Source organism: Hordeum vulgare, chromosome 1H (genome assembly GCF_904849725.1).
Source record: "Hordeum vulgare subsp. vulgare chromosome 1H, MorexV3_pseudomolecules_assembly, whole genome shotgun sequence".
Classification (NCBI taxonomy): domain Eukaryota; kingdom Viridiplantae; phylum Streptophyta; class Magnoliopsida; order Poales; family Poaceae; genus Hordeum; species Hordeum vulgare.
In genome coordinates this window covers 500,056,952-500,077,599 of record NC_058518.1, presented here as the reverse complement: position 1 = coordinate 500,077,599, position 20,648 = coordinate 500,056,952, and the positions used below count along the sequence as shown (strand labels likewise).

At 49.6% G+C, this 20,648-nt stretch overlaps 1 protein-coding gene across 1 annotated transcript; it reads right to left on the bottom strand.

Moving 5' to 3' along the window:
• Positions 1 to 18,869: 18,869 nt before the first annotated feature.
• LOC123419550 (fasciclin-like arabinogalactan protein 12) lies at positions 18,870 to 20,106 on the bottom strand. Its single transcript, XM_045107180.1, has one exon. It carries the CDS (start codon positions 20,028 to 20,030, stop codon positions 19,161 to 19,163), a length of 870 nt encoding a protein of 289 aa, XP_044963115.1. The 5' UTR covers positions 20,031 to 20,106; the 3' UTR covers positions 18,870 to 19,160.
• Positions 20,107 to 20,648: the final 542 nt, after the last annotated feature.

Genomic DNA, 20,648 nt, shown 5'->3' with positions numbered 1-20,648 from the left:
AATCACTGATTGGCTATGTTACCGCTTGCTTAACCCTGTGTTAGCGTTGCTAGTTGCAGGTGCAGTTGCTTCCATGTGAAAGCATGGGTTCCTTGTTATATCACCCTATTAAATGCTATTTAATTTAATGCACCTATATACTTGGCAAAAGGTGGAAGGCTCGGCCTTTCTAGCGTGGTGTTTTGTTCCACCTTTTCCCCCTTAGTTTCGGCTACCGGTGTTATGTCCCATAATTGAGCGCTCCTAACACGATCGGGGTTGTTATGGGGACCCCCTTGATAATTCGTTTTAGATTAAAGCTGGTCTGGCAAGGCCTGACTTTGGTTCTACATTTGCTCAACATAATAATTCTGTTAAACTGAAAAGCATAGGGAGTTAGCGCTACCCGAGTAGTAATTTTACATAAACAGGGGGGCCAATGCTGATGGTGTTGGTCCCAAAAGGACAGACTGCGGGGCCACCCCGGGGCAACTCGAGGTTTGGTACCTGTAGGCTTTTCCATCCGTCGTGTCCTGAGAACGAGATACGCGGCTCCTATCGGGTTCGTCGACATGTCGGGCGGCCTTGCTGGATTAGTTTTACCTTTGACGAGATATCTTGTGCATCGGGATTCCGGTGATGCTTTGGGTAATCTCAGAGTTGAGGTTTTCCACTAGGGAATCCGACGAGATCGCGAGCTTCGTGATTGAAGATTTCTATGCGGCTTGTGGTAATTTGTGATGGACTAGTTGGAGCACCCCTGCCGGGTTAAATCTTTCGGAAAGTCGTGCCCGCGATTATGTGGCAACGTGGAAACTTTGTTTAACACTGGTTCTAGATAACTTGAAGTAACTTAATTAAAATATGCCAACTGTGTGCGTAACCGTGACTGTCTCTTTCGTGAGTTCCTTCTCCGATCGAGGACATGGTGGGGTTATGTCTGACGTAAGTAGGTGTTCAGGATCATTCATTTGATCATCAGTAGCTCACGTCCGTTATGCCTAGATCTTCCCCCTCTTATTTTCTTGTACTCGTAAGTTAGCCACCAAATATATGCTTAGCCCCTGCTGCAACCTCACCACTTAACCATACCTCACCCATTAAGCTTTGCTAGTCTTGATACCTTTGGAAATGAGATTGTTGAGTCCCTTGTGGCTCACAGATTACTACAAAACCAGTTGCAGGTACAGGTAAAGGTTACTTGACGCGAGCGCGTTGATTGTTCATTTCGAGTTGCTTCTTCTTCTTCTTCTTCATCGATCTAGGATGGGTTCCAGGCCGGCAGCCTGGGATAGCAAGGATGGACGTCGTTCTTATTTTTCTCGTTTGTTTTCGTCCGTAGTCGAACCCTGCTCTTACTCTTGATGATTATGTAATGTACTGATGTGACTCTGATGTAGCTTGTGGCGAGTGTAAGCTAATTCTAAATATATATCTTCTTTTCAGTATATGTACTTGTAACGATATCCATTCTTGCGACACGACGAGATGCGCTTCTATCCCTGACGAGGCCTTCGTGCCAAATTGAGGATAGGGTCGCATCTTGAGCGTGACTGGTGGCCTGATAGAAATCTCCCAAGTTGCCCCGGGTTGGCCCCTGCAAACGGCTCTAGTTTTGGACCAGCACCAACAACAATGCCCCCCCTGTATTATGTGAAATTACTCCTCGGGTAGCGCTAACTCCCTATGCATCTCATTTTAACAGATTTATTATGTTGGGCAAATGTAGTACCAATGTTGGGCCTTGCCAGACTAGCTTTAATCTAAAACAAATTATCAAGGGGGTCCCCATAACAACCCCGATCGTGTTAGGAGCGCTCAATTATGGAACATAACACCGGTAGACGAAACTAAGGGGGCAAAGGTGGAACAAAACACCAGGCTAGAAAGGCCGAGCCTTCCACCTTTTACCAAGTATATAGGTCCATTAAATTAAATAGCATTTAATAGGGTGATATAACAAGGAACCCATGTAATCACATGGAAGCAACTGCACCTGCAACTAGCAACGCTACACAGGGTTAAGCAAGCGGTAACATAGCCAATCAGTGGTTTGCTAAGTTGAACAGGTTGAAGGTTTTCCTGGCATTATTGAGAAGCTCATATTTAACATGTGGTAGGCAACGAGACATAAACGATAGAAGCGTTAAAACTAGCATGGCAATGATAGTAATGGTATCTGGGGAAATGGCCATCTTGCCTGAGATCCCGCTTGGAAGAAGAATGCCTCCGTGAAGCAGACGAACCGACGTAGTCGAACGGTCCTCACAATCCGGCACGCTGCGGAATTCTATCGAGACGAAGCAAACCGGAAACACAAATCAACACACGCAATTCACCACACGGTGCAACAACACAAATGATGCATGAGCAGCTAAATACATGCAAGTAACGGCATGACAACTCACACAAACAGACACTACACATTAAGTGAAGTTCACTATGCAACGAGTTGCATATTGACAAAACTCCACGTTTAATTATTTAGTTCTTTCCCGATTAGATACACGGCTATATTAGATGTGGTTAAACATGGCAAGAGGTGAAGCGTAATTAAACTACATATCTAGGCATTTTAAATGAGGTCGGAAATGACATATAGCACCTCCAAAACGAGCTCACATGTTAATTTATAATTCTGTCCAGATCTGAACTAACACATTTAATTAGTTGTTAAAAAGCAAAACAAATAGGTTCACGTGATTCTACGCGTCATTACATGCAATCTACACATAAAGAACATCTCCAACGGAGCTACGGTTCAAAAGATACAAGCACCGTAAGATATGATGGCATGAATGCAATATGTGTGCAACGACCGTCACGAGCACTTCAAAACATACAAACAGCAAGAGAAAAATAAACTACACGGGATTCTAAGAAAGTTTCATGTTCTACACGATCAAATCGGAACTACGGTTCAACAACTACGAGCAAAATAAGAAATCACTACAATCTGCCAAAATCAGCCACATAGCATTTTCTACACCCCACAACTACGAGCTACACAACTCCGATAAACTCAAGCAAGGCATGACACGAAAGAGGGAAAGGAGCACTACTACAAACAACTAACAACAACCAGCATGGCAGCAAGGAACACTAGGAAAAGAAGTCACAAAATGGCTTCCCACACACTATTTCACACTTAGCGAAAATAGCAGTTTTTGAAGCTGCAGTTTTCGGTCTGAAGGCATATTGACAGCAGCAAAATTCACAGCATGCTAGATAAATACAAGGGCTACAACTTGCTCCATTGCACCAACCTCAAAAGAGCCACAGATCAAAAGATAGAAGCAAGAGAAGACAGCAACAAAATATAACAGATTTCAGACTTAGAAATATTTCAGCTCCTCCAAATCAGCACTTTTTCTAGCAACTTGAGAGCAAGCAAACCACACCTAAACATGCATTTCTATTGCAACCAAAAATACCAGGGGCTAGAGTAAACATCCAAGAACAACTCTCTAGTTGACAACTCCTTCAAACGAAGCACGGAATAAATCCTACGAATTAAACAAAAGGGCATCACGACAAAATATCGCGCGAACTAACTTGCTCTAATGCTCAAACTAATTACACAGAAAAATCCCCCGAAAACATATAAAACATGTGGGGTTGCAACAACAAAATATTACCACACGTAAATGCGAGAAAATTACCTATACACGGAAAAATAATCTAGCGGCAATCCCTACACGCAAAAAATACCAACGACCGCTCTAAAATACATGGAAAATAGGTTCCTAAAACATGGACATTTCTATCACGACATACGAGAATCCGGTCTTGCGCGAAAATTAAATACGGGACGAAACCTATAGAAACAACACGTTAATCTAGGCATACGGCACGTTAAATGTCGTCAAACATTTGTGCAAGTTTTAAAAACGGATTCTACGCGAGAAACTACACGAAAACCATATATTACTCGCTTCGTTCCGACTTACGGATACTAATCTACGAGCGTTTGAATATACGTCTATTTTTCTGGAATTTATTAATTCCTAAAATCCCTACATGGGCCGAACTATTATAATGCTACACACGGGGGGAAAGGAGCGCTACCTCGGTTGGGCCGAAGGAGCTGGGCCGAAGGAGGCCGAAGGGGCGAATCGGCCTGGGCCTGGTGGTGAGGCACGCGAGGCCTCGGGCGCTGGCTGCTGCTGGGCCTCGTGGGGCGCGCGGCCCACAGCGAAGGTCAACGCGGAGGGGGCGAGGCCTCTCGTAGGCAACCTCCCGGTCCCACCTGGATCGGGGAGGCAGGGACCGGCTGCTATCGAAGGAACGACGAGGGACGGCGACCAAGGCGGCGGGTTCCTGCGCGGGGCGGCGGGTTCCTGTGCGGGTCGGCCGGCAGAAGCATCGCGGGAGTCGGGGGTGTCGACCGGCGAGCGGATCGTCGACAAGAGCGCAGGCGGCAGCGGCCGAAGGAGCGAGGGAGGAACCGGCCTCTGGAGGAGATCTCGCGGGGATCCGGCGATCTGTAGGCTACGGCGGCGCGGAGGATGCGGTGCCCCGATGGGCTACGGCGGCGCAGACTCCGACGGGAGGCGGCGCGACGGGTTGACGGCGCTAGCACGGCGGCGGCTCGCTCGGGAGGAAGAGCTGGGAGGCAGGGAGGCCGAACGGGGGCGGCGGCGGCTCGGGCCCGGGTGGGCCTGGATCGGGCCTGGCGGGCCGGCGGCACTGGGGGGACGAGAGAGAGAGAGCAGGTGGAGGCTAGCTAGGGTTTCGGGGCACGGATTTCGAGGTAGGGAAGAGGGGCTGTCTAAAAAATATGATGGAGGGGTATTTATAGACAAATGGGGGGCTAGGTTTAGCGAAATTCCGCCCCGGTTTCAACCGCGCGATCGGATTCGACTAATTCCGAATGCGGGAACGGTTACGAGGCCGTTTAGAGGGGATATCCCGGGACGAGAGGGAGAACGGGCGGCGCGGCAACGAATTTTAAAACACCGACGAACGTCCGACGGTAGACCGAAGACGGTGCCACTAAGGTCGACCGTTCGGGTACCAGACGAACTCCGATCGCAACGAAATTCGACATGCGGCCTGGCTATAACTAATCACGACCGCATGCCAAGCTTCACCTCGATCAGAGAAAGTTTTATGCACACTTTTGAAAACAAGATTTAAACGATGTCGCGGGCGCGGGCGAGTGCGGTCGGGCTCAGAACGGACAACGACGCGAACCGGCAACTAACAACGGATGCAAGTTTGAAAACTGGCGGCACGGAGATGCCGATGCAATGCAGATGATGCGCATGATGCGATGATGATGCGACAAAATAAAAATAGACACATGATGAAAACGGAAAGAAGGGGGAATCTTCTGGAACGTGGGCATCGGCTATCACAACTGGCAACAAAAGTAAATGCAAGAGAAGAGTTTGTGAGACCTACTTGGATAGATCTTGATTTCTCCTCCCCAGCAACGGCGCCAGAAATACTTCTGATGTTTGCTGTGTATCCCTTGCAACGGTGCGAGAAATAGTTGCGTCGACGGCACCAGAAATCCTTTAGCTACGGCTACGCCTTAAGGGACTTCCTAGGCAAGTATGCAAAGGATTTCCCCCGTGCCCTTGGAGCCCTGCGTTGGTGTTCCCTCGAAGCGGAAAGGGTGATGTAGCAAGATAACAGCGTGAAACCATCAAAAATTATAGATACGTTTGAGATGTATCAGCAGGGCTCTCGACGGGCATCACCTCGAAGGGCGGCACCACGTCCTTGCTCTTGTCTTGCTCCTTTGGTTGCATCACCTCCTTCTCCTTGTTCTGTGTGTCAATCTGCATTATGAAGAGTTTCAAACGGTCAGGATCTGCAATATGAACGTTGCAACATCGTCATTAAAACCTATCGCCCAAAACCCCTTTATTTACCCAGCCTAATGGTCACCATTCCACCTATCTGTCTCTCACTCTTCCTCCAACCCAACGACATGAACTCCGGCAACAAGTCGAACCCCAACCCCTTACCTTGGGGCATTAGATGAAGGGCATGCTTCCTAGGGTGCCCGCTCGGTGATTGCACCAAGTTAGAGAACACCATGGAAATGTCCTCAAACTTCAGCAGCATGGAAGAGTTGCACAAAGAGTCAAACTCTATGGTTAAGAAGGCGACGCTCGAGGAGTTGAAGAAACTGATTCGTGACCCAACGAAGGGTGCTATGTCAGTCAACATATTTTGTTGGGCCATGAATCAGGCTGACTCCAACAATGTTGGACAGAGGGAAAAGTGGGCCAAGTATAGATAGTATCAGCGTCCTCATGACCATCGTGCCGCACTGTACTTCACCACAAACACTGCGGTGGTGCCGCTCGAAGAGGATCAAGAACCAGTGGCTATGGAGGTGGAAGAACAAGATGTGGTGGCAATGATTGTATGGCGCCGGAACCATGACATCGAAGCATGCCAATCGAGATGGACTCCGACGATGAAGAAGAGACGATGGTGCAGATCAAAGACCAAGTCCACGGTGACCCACCGCTCCAATCGCCTCCAGGGTCCCCGAGGCTAAGATTTGTGCGTCTTGTGTAAGATGAACCCTGATCCTTGGTCGTATTATACGCAATCTGGATTGGGAACCTCAAATCTACATGATCACTCATATGGTGTTTACCATGTTTCCCTTTTCCCGTAACGTCGATCGAACGTAAACTTGGATCGAATGCGAAGTAGTACATCAGGGGGGAGTAGTGCTTACCGTCATTGCCGAAGTGCCATTGTGGATGTCGGTGAAGAGGTCGGAGGTTGATTTGTTGTTCGACGATCTGCTGCACGCCGCCGCCGCCGTTGGTGAGGGTGGGGAAAGGGGACATGGGAGCGAGAGCGTCGAGGGAAGGTGATGGTAATAACTGTCGGCGCTTTGGAAAGCAACAGGGCTTCTCGAGGGTGACTCCTCACGTGCAGCCCCCGTCGCCCACGAGCATCGTGCGGGCTTGGCTCTCAAGAAACTGCCGATTCGAAAGTTCCTCCCGAGACAGTCCCAGAGATACTCTAAAATCCGTGTCATGCCGACCCAATAGTATATGCTGACAACCAATCAATCCATTTTCTTACAGCACGGACCTGGTTGAACCTTGTGCGGGCCACCAAACGTGTTCCTAGTTTCACATAAGGCACACCCTCGGTTTTGCTACTTCAATTGCGAATCTACAATCCACAAAAGAAGACATTTTGCTTAGCATCTCTCGGCACACAAAGAGCATACAAGTCCCTACAAAACAGGAGCATGCAACTCTTGTTTTGACACTTGATAGGAGCATGCAACCTAATTAAAACGATGATGCTTAATTTAGCTGAGAGATATTAAGTGGGTATAAGGTCAACTCCAGCGCACGACCCCATCCGGTACGGCCCAGTCCGTATGGGGCAAAACGGACAAACCCCACAGCCCAACGCATGTCGCCCTCGACGGATCTCGTCTGTTTTGCGTCCGGGCCGACCCATTTTCGGCGCAAACATGCACCCCGTTTGGGTCCTAGCGGACAGCGAGCGGACGCGCTCGAGCCCTCCTCTCATATGCATCGGGGATGCGTGGCAGGCGGCCACCTACCTCCCACCGCCCGTATTTACTGCGCACGCCCGGTAGGCCCCGCCTGTCATCCACTGAGGCACGCGGTCACCGTCCTTCTTAAATGGGGAAGCCGTGGACCGGCACAGTGCACGCGCGCACTCCACTACCTCCTCGGGACCGACACAGCGCACGCGCCCGCTCCAAACCCTAGCTTTCTCCCCCTCCCTTGAGTTTTTCGATCGCCGGCAGCAATGGGGTGGTGGAGCACCAGCGGCAAGTGGAAGGGGACGCACGACCACGAAGCTAGGTCCTCGTTCAGCGCTGCGCGCCGCAAGCGATCCGCGCCATTCTTCTCTTCCGTGAAGGCCTGCTCCGGCAGCCTTCTCCATTGCCCCTCCTGTTGGGGAACGTCGCATGGGAAACAAAAAATTTCCTACGCGCACGAAGACCTATCAAGGTGATGTCCATCTACGAGAGGGGATGAATGATCTACGTACCCTTGTAGATCGTACAGCAGCAGCGTTAGAGAACGCGGTTGATGTAGTGGAACGTCCTCACGTCCCTCGATCCGCCCCGCGAACAATCCCGCGATCAGTCCCATGATCTAGTACCGAACGGACGGCACCTCCGCGTTCAGCACACGTACAGCTCGACGATGATCTCGGCCTTCTTGATCCAGCAAGAGAGACGGAGAGGTAGAAGAGTTCTCCGGCAGCGTGACGGCGCTCCGGAGGTTGGTGATGACCTTGTCTCAGCAGGGCTCCGCCCGAGCTCCGCAGAAACGCGATCTAGAGGAAAAACTATGGAGGTATGTGGTCGGGCAGCCGTGAGAAAGTCGTCTCAAATCTGCACTAAAAGCTCCATATATATAGGAGGAGGGAGGGGGACCTTGCCTTGGGGTCCAAGGGACCCTCAAGGGGTCGGCCGAGCCAAGGGGGGGAGGACTCCCCCCCCCCCCCAAACCGAGTTGGACTTGGTTTGGTGGGAGGAGTCCCCTTCCCTTCCCACTTCCTCCCTCTTTTTTTTTCCTTTGATTTCTTTTCTTGGCGCATAGGCCCCCTTGGGGCTGTCCCACCAGCCCACTAAGGGCTGGTGTGTATCCCCAAAGCCTATGGGCTTCCCCAGGGTGGGTTGCCCCCCCCGCTATATATCAATCTTCGTTTCCGGACTATTCCTATATATCAATCTTCGTTTCCGGACTATTCCGGAAACCCTCGTGACGTCCGTGATCTCATCCGGGACTCCGAACAACATTCGGTAACCAACCATATAACTCAAATACGCATAAAACAACGTCGAACCTTAAGTGTGCAGACCCTGCGGGTTCGAGAACTATGTAGACATGACCCGACAGACTCCTCGGTCAATATCCAATAGCAGGACCTGGATGCCCATATTGGATCCTACATATTCTACGAAGATCTTATCGTTTGAACCTCAGTGCCAAGGATTCGTATAATCCTGTATGTCATTCCCTTTGTCCTTCAGTATGTTACTTGCCCGAGATTTGATCGTCGGTATCCGCATACCTATTTCAATCTCGTTTACCGGCAAGTCTCTTTACTCGTTCCGAAATACAAGATCCCGCAACTTACACTAAGTTACATTGCTTGCAAGGCTTATGTGTGATGTTGTATTACCGAGTGGGCCCCGAGATACCTCTCCGTCACACGGAGTGACAAATCCCAGTCTTGATCCATACTAACTCAACTAACACCTTCGGAGATACCTGTAGAGCATCTTTATAGTCACCCAGTTACGTTGCGACGTTTGATACACACAAAGCATTCCTCCGGTGTCAGTGAGTTATATGATCTCATGGTCATAGGAATAAATACTTGACACGCAGAAAACAGTAGCAACAAAACGACAATATCAACATGATACGTCTATTAGTTTGGGTCTAGTCCATCACGTGATTCTCCCAATGACGTGATCCAGTTATCAAGCAACAACACCTTGTTCATAATCAGAAGACACTGACTATCATCGATCAACTGGCTAGCCAACTAGAGGCATGCTAGGGACGGTGTTTTGTCTATGTATCCACACATGTAAATGAGTCTTCATTCAATACAATTATAGCATGGATAATAAACTATTATCTTGATACAGGAATTATAATAATAACTATACATTTATTATTGCCTCTAGGGCATAATTCCAACAGTCTCCCACTTGCACTAGGGTCAATAATCTAGCCCTCACATCACCATGTGAATTACATTGTAATAAATCTAACACCCATACAGTTGTGGTGTCGATCATGTTTTGGCCGTGGAAGAGGTTTAGTCAGCGGGTCTGCTACATTCAGATCCGTGTGCACCTTGCATATATTTACGTCCTCTTCCTCGACGTAGTCGCGGATGAGGTTGAAGCGTCGTTTGATGTGTCTGGTCTTCTTGTGAAACCGTGGTTCCTTTGCTAAGGCAATGGCACCAGTGTTGTCACAGAACAAGGTTATTGGATCCAGTGCACTTGGCACCACTCCAAGATCCGTCATGAACTGCTTCATCCAGACACCCTCCTTAGCCGCCTCCGAGGCAGCCATGTACTCTGCTTCACATGTAGAATCTGCTACAACGCTTTTCTTGGAACTGCACCAGCTTACTACACCCCCATTAAGAATAAATACGTATCCGGTTTGCGACTTAGAGTCGTCCGGATCTGTGTCAAAGCTTGCATCGACGTAACCTTTTACGGCGAGCTCTTCGTCACCTCCATACACGAGAAACATCTCCTTAGTCCTTTTCAGGTACTTCAGGATATTCTTGACCGCTGTCCAGTGATCCACTCCTGGATTACTCTGGAACCTACCTGCCATACTTATGGCCAGGCTAACATCCGGTCTAGTGCACAACATCGCATACATGATAGAATCTATGGCTGAAGCATAGGGGACGGAGCGCATATGCTCTCTATCTTCATCAGTTGCTGGGCACTGAGTCTTACTCAATCTCGTACCTTGTAACACTGGCAAGAACCCTTTCTTGGACTGTTCCATTTTGAACCTCTTCAAAACTTTATCCAGGTATGTGCTTTGTGAAAGTCCTATCAGGCGTTTTGATCTATCCCTATAGATCTTAATGCCTAGAATGTAAGCAGCTTCTCCTAGGTCCTTCATAGAGAAACTTTTATTCAAGTAACCTTTTATGCTCTCCAAAAGCTCTACGTTGTTTCCAATCAGTAATATGTCATCCACATATAATATTAGAAACGCCACAGAGCTCCCACTCACTTTCTTGTAAATACAAGATTCTCCAACCACTTGTATAAACCCAAATGCTTTGATCACCTCATCAAAGCGTTTGTTCCAACTCCGAGATGCTTGCACCAGTCCATAAATGGATCGCTGGAGCTTGCACACCTTGTCAGCATTTTTAGGATCGACAAAACCTTCGGGTTGCATCATATACAACTCTTCCTTAAGAAAACCGTTAAGGAACGCCGTTTTGACATCCATCTGCCAGATTTCATAATCGAAAAATGCAGCTATTGCCAACATGATTCTGACGGACTTAAGCATCGCTACGGGTGAGAAGGTCTCATCGTAGTCAACTCCTGGAACTTGTGAAAAACCCTTTGCCACAAGTCGAGCTTTATAAACGGTCACATTACCGTCAGCGTCCGTCTTCTTCTTAAAGATCCATTTGTTCTGAATAGCCTTGCGGCCCTCAGGCAGTATCTCCAAAGTCCACACTTTGTTCTCATACATGGATCCTATCTCGGATTTCATGGCTTCTAGCCATTTGTTGGAATCTGGGCCCACCATTGCTTCTTCATAATTTGCAGGTTCATTGTTGTCTAACAACATGATTGATAAGACGGGATTACCGTACCACTCTGGAGCAGCGCGTGATCTCGTCGACCTGCGTGGTTCAATAGAAACTTGAACTGGAGTTTCATGATCATCATCATTGACTTCCTCCTCAACCGGCGTCGCAATGACAGAGGTTTCCCCTTGCCCTGCGCCACCATCCAGAGGGATGAGAGGTTCGACAACCTCGTCAAGTTCTATCTTCCTCCCACTCAATTCTCTCGAGAGAAACTCCTTCTCGAGAAAAGTTCCGTTTTTAGCAACAAACACTTTGCCCTCGGATTTGAGATAGAAGGTGTACCCAACTGTCTCTTTTGGGTAACCTATGAAGACGCACTTTTCCACTTTGGGTTCCAGCTTTTCAGGCTGAAGCTTTTTGACATAAGCATCACATCCCCAAACTTTAAGAAACGACAACTTTGGCCTTTTGCCATACCACAGTTCGTATGGTGTCGTCTCAACGGATTTCGATGGTGCCCTATTTAAAGTGAATGCAGCCGTTTCTAATGCATAACCCCAAAATGATAACGGCAAATCAGTAAGAGACATCATAGATCGCACCATCTCTAACAGAGTACGATTTCGACGTTCGGACACACCATTATGTTGTGGTGTTCCAGGCGGCGTTAACTGCGAAACAATTCCACATTGTCTCAAGTGAGTACCAAACTCAAAACTCAGATATTCACCCCCACGATCAGACCGCAGGAACTTGATTTTCTTGTTACGATGATTTTCCACTTCACTCTGAAATTGTTTGAACTTTTCAAATGTCTCAGATTTGTGCTTCATCAAGTAGACATAACCATATCTGCTTAAATCGTCAGTGAAGGTGAGGAAATAACGATATCCGCCGCGTGCCTCCACGCTCATTGGACCACACACATCGGTATGTATGATTTCCAACAAGTCACTTGCACGCTCCATTGTTCCGGAGAACGGAGTCTTAGTCATCTTGCCCATAAGGCATGGTTCGCACGTGTCAAGTGAATCAAAGTCAAGTGACTCCAAAAGTCCATCAGCATGGAGTTTCTTCATGCGCTTTACACCAATATGACCCAAGCGGCAGTGCCACAAAAATATGGCGCTATCATTGTTCACTCTAACTCTTTTGGTCTCAATGTTATGTATATGTGTATCGCTATCAAGATCCAATATGAACAATCCTCTCACATTCGGTGCATGACCATAAAAGATGTTACTCATAGAAATAGAACAACCATTATTCTCAGACTTAAAAGAGTAACCGTCTCGCAATAAACAAGATCCAGATATAATGTTCATGCTCAACGCAGGCACTAAATAACAATGATTTAAGTTCATCACTAATCCCGATGGTAGCTGAAGTGACACTGTGCCGACGGCGATTGCATCAACCTTGGAACCGTTTCCTACGCACATCGTCACTTCGTCTTTCGCGAGCCTTCGTCTATTCCGCAGTTCCTGCTTCGAGTTGCAAATGTGAGCAACAGAACCGGTATCGAATACCCAGGCACTACTACGAGAGCCGGTTAAGTACACATCAATAACATGTATATCAAATATACCTGATTTTTCTTTGCCCGCCTTCTTATCTGCCAGATACTTGGGGCAATTGCGCTTCCAGTGACCCATACCCTTGCAATAGAAGCACTCTGTTTCAGGCTTAGGTCCAGCCTTGGGTTTCTTCGGCGGATTGGCAACAGGCTTGCCGCTCTTCTTCGAATTGCCCTTCTTGCCTTTGCCGTTTCTCTTGAAACTAGTGGTCTTGCTCACCATCAACACTTGATGCTCTTTATGGAGTTCAGATTCTGCGACTTTCAGCATCGCAAACAACTCGCCGGGAGACTTGTTCATCCCTTGCATGTTGTAGTTCAACACAAAGCCTTTATAGCTTGGCGGCAGTGATTGAAGGATTCTGTCAGTGATAGCTTCTTGCGGGAGTTCAATCCCCAGTTCAGCTAGACGGTTTGAGTACCCAGACATTTTGAGCACATGTTCACTGACACACGAGTTTTCCTCCATCTTGCAAGCATAGAATTTATCGGAGGTCTCATACCTCTCGATCCGGGCGTTCTTCTGAAAGATAAACTTCAACTCCTGGAACATCTCAAATGCTCCATGACGCTCAAAGCGACGTTGAAGTCCCGGTTCTAAGCCATACAAGACTGCACATTGAACTATTGAGTAGTCCTCCTTACGCGCTAACGAAGCGTTCTTAACATCCTGATCAGCCGTAGCGGGTGGTTCATCTCCTAGCGCAGCATTAAGGACATAATCCTTCTTCCCAGCTTGTAAGATTAGCTTAAGATTACGAGCCCAGTCTACAAAGTTGCTTCCATCATCTTTCAACTTAGCTTTCTCTAGGAACGTATTAAAATTCAGGATGACACTTGCGTGAGCCATGATCTACAACACAAATATATACAAGGTGGACTTAGACTATGTTCAAGATAATTAGAGTTCAACTTAATCAAATTATATGCTAAACTCCCACTCAAAAAGTACATCTCTCTAGTCATTTGAGTGGTTCATGATCCACTTACACTATCCCAAGTTCGATCATCACGTGAGTTGAGTATAGTTTCAGTGGTAAGCATCCCTATGCTAATCATATCAACTATATGATTCATGATCGACCTTTCGGTCTCATGTGTTCCGAGGCCATGTCTGCACATGCTAGGCTCGTCAAGCTTAACCCGAGTGTTCCGCGTGCGCAACTGTTTTGCACCCGTTGTATGTGAACGTTGAGTCTATCACACCCGATCATCACGTGGTGTCTCGAAACGACGAACTGTAGCAACGGTGCACAGTCGGGGAGAACACAATTTCGTATTGAAATTTTAGTGAGAGATCACCTCATAATGCTACCGTCGTTCTAAGCAAAATAAGGTGCATAAAAGGATTAACATCACATGCAATTCATAAGTGACATGATATGGCCATCATCACGTGCTTCTTGATCTCCATCACCAAAGCACCGGCACGATCTTCTTGTCACCGGCGCCACACCATGATCATCCATCAACGTGTTGTCATCGGGGTTGTCGTGCTACTTATGCTATTACTACTAAAGCTACATCCTAGCAAAATAGTAAACGCATCTGCAAGCACAAACGTTAGTATAAAGACAACCCTATGGCTCCTGCCGGTTGCCGTACCATCGACGTGCAAGTCGATATTTCTATTACAACATGATCATCTCATACATACAATATATCACATCACATCATTGGCCATATCACAACACAATCATACCCTGCAAAAACAAGTTAGACGTCCTCTAATTTTGTTGTTGCATGTTTTACGTGGTGACCAAGGGTATCTAGTAGGATCGCATCTTACTTACGCAAACACCACAACGGAGATATATGAGTTGCTATTTAACCTCATCCAAGGACCTCCTCGGTCAAATCCGATTCAACTAAAGTTGGAGAAACCGTCACTTGCCAGTCATCTTTGAGCAAAGGGGGGTTACTCGTAACGATGAAACCAGTCTCTCGTAAGCGTACGAGTAATGTCGGTCCAAGCCGCTTCAATCCAACAATACCGCGGAATCAAGAAAAGACTAAGGAGGGCAGCAAAAACGCACATCACCGCCCACAAAAACTTTTGTGTTCTACTCGAGAAGACATCTACGCATGAACCTAGCTCATGATGCCACTGTTGGGGAACGTCGCATGGGAAACAAAAATTTTCCTACGCGCACGAAGACCTATCATGGTGATGTCCATCTACGAGAGGGGATGAATGATCTACGTACCCTTGTAGATCGTACAGCAGAAGCGTTAGAGAACGCGGTTGATGTAGTGGAACGTCCTCACGTTCCTCGATCCGCCCCGCGAACAATCCCGCGATCAGTCCCACGATCTAGTACCGAACGGACGGCACCTCCGCGTTCAGCACACGTACAGCTCGACGATGATCTCGGCCTTCTTGATCCAGCAAGAGAGACGGAGAGGTAGAAGAGTTCTCCGGCAGCGTGACGGCGCTCCGGAGGTTGGTGATGACCTTGTCTCAGCAGGGCTCCGCCCGAGCTCCGCAGAAACGCGATCTAGAGGAAAAACTATGGAGGTATGTGGTCGGGCAGCCGTGAGAAAGTCGTCTCAAATATGCCCTAAAAGCTCCATATATATAGGAGGAGTGAGGGGGACCTTGCCTTGGGGTCCAAGGGACCCTCAAGGGGTCGGCCGAGCCAAGGGGGGGAGGACTCCCCCCCAAACCGAGTTGGACTTGGTTTGGTGGGAGGAGTCCCCTTCCCTTCCCACTTCCTCCCTCTTTTTTTTCTTTTCCTTTGATTTCTTTTCTTGGCGCATAGGCCCCCTTGGGGCTGTCCCACCAGCCCACTAAGGGCTGGTGTGTCTCCCCAAAGCCTATGGGCTTCCCCAGGGTGGGTTGCCCCCCCTGTGAACTCCCGGAACCCATTCGTCATTCCCGGTACATTCCCGGTAACTCCGAAAACCTTCCGGTAATCAAATGAGGTCATCCTATATATCAATCTTCGTTTCCGGACCATTCCGGAAACCCTCGTGACGTCCGTGATCTCATCCGGGACGCCGAACAACATTCGGTAACCAACCATATAACTCAAATACGCATAAAACAACGTCGAACCTTAAGTGTGCAGACCCTGCGGGTTCGAGAACTATGTAGACATGACCCGAGAGACTCCTCGGTCAATATCCAATAGCGGGACCTGGATGCCCATATTGGATCCTACATATTCTACGAAGATCTTATCGTTTGAACCTCAGTGCCAAGGATTCGTATAATCCCGTATGTCATTCCCTTTGTCCTTCGGTATGTTACTTGCCCGAGATTCGATCGTCGGTATCCGCATACCTATTTCAATCTCGTTTACCGGCAAGTCTCTTTACTCGTTCCGTAATACAAGATCCCGCAACTTACACTAAGTTACATTGCTTGCAAGGCTTATGTGTGATGTTGTATTACCGAGTGGGCCCCGAGATACCTCTCCGTCACACGGAGTAACAAATCCCAGTCTTGATCCATACTAACTCAGCTAACACCTTCGGAGATACCTGTAGAGCATCTTTATAGTCACCCAGTTACGTTGCGACGTTTGATACACACAAAGCATTCCTCCGGTGTCAGTGAGTTATATGATCTCATGGTCATAGGAATAAATACTTGACACGCAGAAAACAGTAGCAACAAAACGACACGATCAACATGCTACGTCTATTAGTTTGGGTCTAGTCCATCACGTGATTATCCCAATGACGTGATCCAGTTATCAAGCAACAACACCTTGTTCATAATCAGAAGACACTGACTATCATCGATCAACTGGCTAGCCAACTAGAGGCATGCTAGGGACGGTGTTTTGTCTATGTATCCACACATGTAAATGAGTCTTCATTCAATACAATTATAGCATGGATAATAAACTATTATCTTGATACAGGAATTATAATAATAACTATACATTTATTATTGCCTCTAGGGCATAATTCCAACACCTCCGGGCGCCCCGGCGCACTCCCGGCACTACGTCAATGCGGACGTGTGCCGCCGGTATTGGGAGACAAGGACGCCGCTCCCCTGGAGCGACGTCCACTTGCCAGACAACTGGCACCACTCCGCCGATCGGGTGCCGATCTTGCCGGTGCCAACGAGCGGTTGTGCCCGCCGCGACGAGATCCAACGCCGCCGACGCAGCCTCCCCGACGACCTCTACTATGACCCGAGGTACGCCGTGGATTCCCCCTCTAGGACACGTGGTTCCGCGATGAGCATGACGTGGGGCGTGCGTCCTACTTTGCCGGCGAACACAACAGCCCGCAGCGGGCACGTGCACAGCGCCGGGCGCGCCCTCCGAGCCCTCCCCTCGTGCGTGGGCGTACGCGGGTGTGCGGCCTGACGCCGACCCCGTCGGCGTTGCCCTCTCCGTCACCACCACCACCTCCTTGCATGACCGAACAGGAGGAAGCCCGGCTCATCCAGCGTGTCATGGAAGATTCCATGAACACGTACGATGAGCGCCAGTGGGTGGGGCTCGAGGAGATGATGGCCCTATCCGCAGCCGACGACGTGGCCATCCCGGAGGAGCAGCCCGTGACGGTGAAGGAGGAGGTGCACGAGGAGCAGCGAGTGGCCGCGTTCACCCCGGAGCTGGTGGGCCAGCGCTGGACGTGGTCGTGCTGGGGCTGAGCCTTGGTGCCCCACGCCGTCGCGGTCATCGGAGCGTGAGTCATCGCCGTGCGGGGAGGTGGTGCAGGCGCCGCGAGTGCCGCCAACCTTCCAGGGGCCGCCGGCCCATCTCTGGATGATGTCGTCGTACGTCGACCTCACTAGCGACGATGACAACGGCGACGACGCTTGAAGACGGCGACGGGCACGACAGCAGCGCGGGGCGATGCATTTGATCTTTTTTTAATTTATGTTAATTAAAAACTGTGAGCTGTGGGATCGTTGATTTTTTTTTTGAGGGGATCGTTGAATTATTAATGTGTAATTATTAATGTTTGAATTTTAGTTACATTTTTTTGGCATTTTTTTATTATTTTTTTCATTTTTTTTAAATGCCCTATCTGCTCGGGACTATTTGGAGGTGTGACCGCTCGTTGAACGCACCGATCCAACCATGGACCGATCCGAACATGGACAGTTTCAGTATCGCTTCAAACGGATAAAATTCGGTTCAAACGAGATGTCCGGATGGGATAGCCCTGTAGCTGGCCTAATTAACCACCGTCCCCCAGGCCGAGTGCAAACACCGGACCTCAGATCCGGCCGGCCAACTTAATTGGGTTCATGACTAGGATCACATGCAACTCCGAGCTGCCACCCCAACGACAGATATCAGCCGAAAACAACACACAACGCAACGCAACGCAACGGCACGCCAGATCCAGCGCGGTCGTCAGTCGGTAGGTGGGTCGGTTCCATTCCATGTGACTCAAGCCAGAGCGATGCAGCGCCAAACGCCACCCTTCTCAAGTAAAAGTTTTCGATCCAGCGCGAATGGTCCCTGTCCGGCGCACCCCACGGCCCCTACAATAATCCACCAGGGCCGTATCAAGCTTCGCTTTGACTTGAGTACCACCATTTCAAGCTCTGCTCTCGCTTCTCGCTGAGTTAAAAGCACACTCCACGGCCGATGGCTGTACAAACCCGAGGCAGCAGCAGCGGCAACGGTATTGTATCTGCACAGATTTGTTTATGATCATGTCCAGAGATGCCGTCGTCCAACGTCGCTTTTGGAGTGGAGTGAAGTGGACACTGCATCGAGATGCATGCAGGAAAACATATAGTAGAACTGGTAGGTGGCGGTGCCCCTTCGTTTTCGGCCCAGCGACAACACGCAGAGCAGAGAGCATCGCTGGCTGAACTGAATGGACGGCATCCGAGATCTAGTACTAGGAGTACCACCGTGGTGTGGTGGCAGTGATGTTTTGGATCTGCCACCCTGCTTTCCGTATGCCATCACGGAATGTGGGAAGCGACATTATTGCAGTGCCTCCTCTGTTCTCGCAAGAACAGATCAGATCTTGAACAAGGCAGACAGACCCACATCGCAGGTACGTACGAGAAATGCGTTGTGGAATCCAATGAATGAATTCGAGAAGCACTAGTATATCACATAAATTACAGGATACAGACCAAACGAGAAAACCAGAGGACAAGAATCGAGTGTTCATCATCAACAAGAAGAAAACAAGGAAGAAAGGGAAAAGGAAGAAGAAGAAAGAATGAAGCCGATGGACATACACATCATCACAGTATCGGTACAGGGATCGACTAATAGATCCACCCGTCAATGCAACTCGACCACGCACGGTGCAAGAAAGATGGCACCACCACCACCTTGTGTTGTTTGTTCCTCTCGGATCTCGGATCGGATCAGAACATGGCGCCGAGGACGGCGGCACCGAGGACGGCTGTCCACCTGGCGACGCTGGTGAGGGACGCGGCGGCGGACTTCTCGGTGTCGTCGTCGGCGGTGGCGTCGTCGGCCTCGGGCGCCTCGGCGATCCCGGCGGACTTCTTCTTCTTCTTGGGCTTGGACTTGGTTGGCGCGGGGGCCGGGGCCGGCGCCGGGGTGGGCGGCTGCGGGCCGAAGAGCTCGTAGGGGAGCGGCACCTTTTCGATGGAGTAGACGGCGAGCGGGAAGTCCTTGCTGACGACGCTGCCGAGGAGCATGTTGTTGCCCTTGACGCCGGTGGAGACGTTGACGTTGTTGGCGGAGGGCTTGATCTTGTAGGTGTAGGGGCCGGAGTGGCCGGACGCCTGCGTGCTCACCTTGCCGTTGAGGGTGCCGAGCATGGAGAGCGAGTAGAAGCGCGGCAGCACGCAGTAGAGCACCATCTGGATCTGCTCCTGCGACGTCAGCGTGTTGAAGGTGCCGGCCTTGAGCCCGTCGAAGGCGGCGTCGGTGGGGGCGAAGATGGTCAGCCCGTTGTAGCTGTCCGTCAGCTGCGCGTTGATCTGCGTCTCCACGCGGGTCTCCTTGAGCAGCGCCAAGAACTTGGAGTACTTGCCGGACTTCTCCAGCACCGCCGTCACGTCCGTCGGCGGCTTCCCGTCGGCGGCGGCCGCGCCGGGAGCGTCGGCGGCGGCGGGGGCGGGCTTCGCGGGCGCCTCGACGGCCGCGGGCGCGTCGGCGGCCGCGGGGGCGGGTTTCGCGGGCGCCTTCGCCTTCTGCGCCGACGTCATTGCCGACGCCGCGAAGAGCAGCGCGGCCACGAGCAGGATCCGCGACGCCGACGCCATTGCCGTGGTGGTGTACCGGCGGGCAACGGGGTTGGTGGGCTGGGATGGGGGCTGATCTGAGAGGGAGCGCGATCTCGCAGTGTGTGTTTAATAGACTTATAGTGGCGGTGGGTGGCGACGAGATGAGACGAGACTGGTGAGAGCGTGAGCTGGGAAGATGCGCGCGGTGGAAATTCTTGCGAGCTAGCTAATCTGACAGCAACTTTCTCTCGAATTTACGCTGCGTGAGTGATGTGATTCACGAACTAACTTGAGAGCCTGAACCCGAACCGAATGTGAATCTGCACCGCAGGCAAGATTTCAACATCTTTTTAGGCAACCAAGGTGAAATTCCGCTGCATTTTTGAACCGTGTCTGCGTTGTTTGTGTTTAAAATGCATTGCTGTTCACTATACTATACTCCCTCCCTTCCTAAATATAAGTCTTTGTACAGATTTCACTAGTGGACTACATATGAATGTATATGGACATACTTTAGAGTGTACATTCAATCATTTTGCTCCGTATATGGACATCTAGTGAAATCGCTTAAAAGATTTATATTTAGGAACGGAGGGAGTACATCTCAAACGATCACCCTTCAGCGTTGAGCGTATAGCGGTACGCGCCTTTGTTGAC